The 1,506-nt window shown below is 42.2% G+C and overlaps 1 protein-coding gene across 3 annotated transcripts; it reads left to right on the top strand.

The window, feature by feature from the left end:
- The first annotated feature begins 328 nt into the window (after positions 1-328).
- Positions 329-1,237, top strand: LOC118830704 (pleckstrin homology domain-containing family B member 2-like). Of its 3 annotated transcripts, none has more exons than XM_036737612.1 (2): positions 329-710; positions 838-1,237. In XM_036737612.1, the coding sequence occupies exons 1-2, from the start codon at positions 421-423 to the stop codon at positions 1,232-1,234; spliced, it is 687 nt and encodes a 228-aa protein (XP_036593507.1). In that variant the 5' UTR covers positions 329-420; the 3' UTR covers positions 1,235-1,237. The 3 variants fall into 3 exon arrangements, with proteins under 3 accessions (XP_036593507.1, XP_036593506.1, XP_036593505.1); XM_036737611.1 differs by having other exon boundaries at positions 329-843; positions 950-1,237; XM_036737610.1 differs by having other exon boundaries at positions 329-1,177.
- Positions 1,238-1,506: the final 269 nt, after the last annotated feature.

The following is a 1,506-nucleotide window of genomic DNA, read 5'->3' as shown; positions in this document are numbered from 1 at the left end:
ACGTTTTACAATTCTGAACTATACAGGCATATTCATGGTCACCATCGATATGGTGAAGCTTGCCTTACTGATACATTTGGTGGTGAGGATGGGATTGCAGGGTATGAATCTTTATTTAGATGCCTAAGGGCTTTTGAGGAAGAGATGAATATCCCAGGATGGAAGCATTTATTTTATTCCTCCCTAGCAAGGGAATGGGCTAAAGGTGCTGGACTCTGTGAAAGCTGGGAACAGAAACTAGAGGGGAGACCCTAGAGATTTGAAAATATGTTTGCAAGAGATTAAAATTAAGCCAGGGATGAATCTGCCCAGTGTCCCGCAGGGAAGAGCCAGAGTAAGTGCGTCCGTCGTTCCGTCCGTCTGACCCGCTTCCCACATTAAGAGTTTCGTGGCCTACTGAGTTCCTCCGAAGGTGAAGGGATGGCATTTGTGAAGAGTGGTTGGCTGCTTCGACAAAGCACGATTTTGAAGCGGTGGAAAAAAAACTGGTTTGATCTGTGGTCAGATGGCCACCTAATCTATTATGATGACCAGACTAGGCAGAATGTAGAAGATAAGATTCACATGCTGGTGGACTGCATCAACATCCGAATGGGAAATGAATGCCGGGATTTTCATCCTCCTGAGGGTAAGCCAAAAGACTGCATACTGCAAATTGTTTGCCGAAATGGGAAAACTATCAATCTTTGTGCAGAAAGTGAAGATGATTGCTTGGCCTGGAAATTTGCACTCCAGGATGCCAGGACAAATACAGCTTATGTTGGCTCAGAAGTCATGTGTGATGAGACTGCTGTTGCTTCATCTCCTCCTCCTTATACAGCTTATGCCACACCATCTCCTGAGGTATTTGGCTATGGTCAATATCATGGCGCATACCCTCCAGGAACTCAAGTTATCTATGCTGCTAATGGGCAGGCTTATGCAATACCATACCAGTATCCATATCCAGGACCTTATGGACAGCAACCTGCCAACCATGTCATCATCAGGGAGCGTTACTGGGACAACGATGGAGACCTGGCTCTGGGCATGCTGGCTGGGGCAGCCACTGGCATGGCCTTGGGATCTTTGTTCTGGGTCTTCTAAGTTTCTCTACATCTTTGTATTTGTAGCTTCCAAAACCTTTATTTATTTTCTGTGTGCAATAATAATATATTTTGCAAGATATCCCTGTTTTACTGTAAAGATTTTTAATGACAATTACAATAGTACTTTTAAAATAGTGACATCTTAATTATAATTAGCATAAATTTCACAAGGCAGGATTGTAAGTGTGCTGTTCAGTTGAAATATGCGTTAAAAGGATATTTGATCATTTCAAACTCTTTTATGGAACTTAGTTGTATGAGAAGGACTTATATGAGCTCATTCATTTTGAAGAACATTATCACTGCAGTGTTAAATGCAGAGCAGAAGAGATAGCTTTGTCATCCATATTATGCACCTCATGTAATGACCCCTGAATAAGTGATTATTTCTGGCAGGGAAAAAATTAATCCAACTGCT

This window comes from Trichosurus vulpecula, chromosome 9, assembly GCF_011100635.1.
Source record: "Trichosurus vulpecula isolate mTriVul1 chromosome 9, mTriVul1.pri, whole genome shotgun sequence".
NCBI lineage: Eukaryota > Metazoa > Chordata > Mammalia > Diprotodontia > Phalangeridae > Trichosurus > Trichosurus vulpecula.
This window is presented reverse-complemented; position numbering and strand designations above follow the sequence as displayed.

Coding starts and splice junctions, on each gene's coding strand:
- LOC118830704 (XM_036737611.1), top strand. CDS start 421: ATGGCATTTGTGAAGAGTGGTTGGCTGCTTCGACAAAGCACGATTTTG. Junction 844..949: donor ATGCCACACCATCTCCTGAG/GTATTTGGCTAT, acceptor ATCCATATCCAG/GACCTTATGGACAGCAACCT.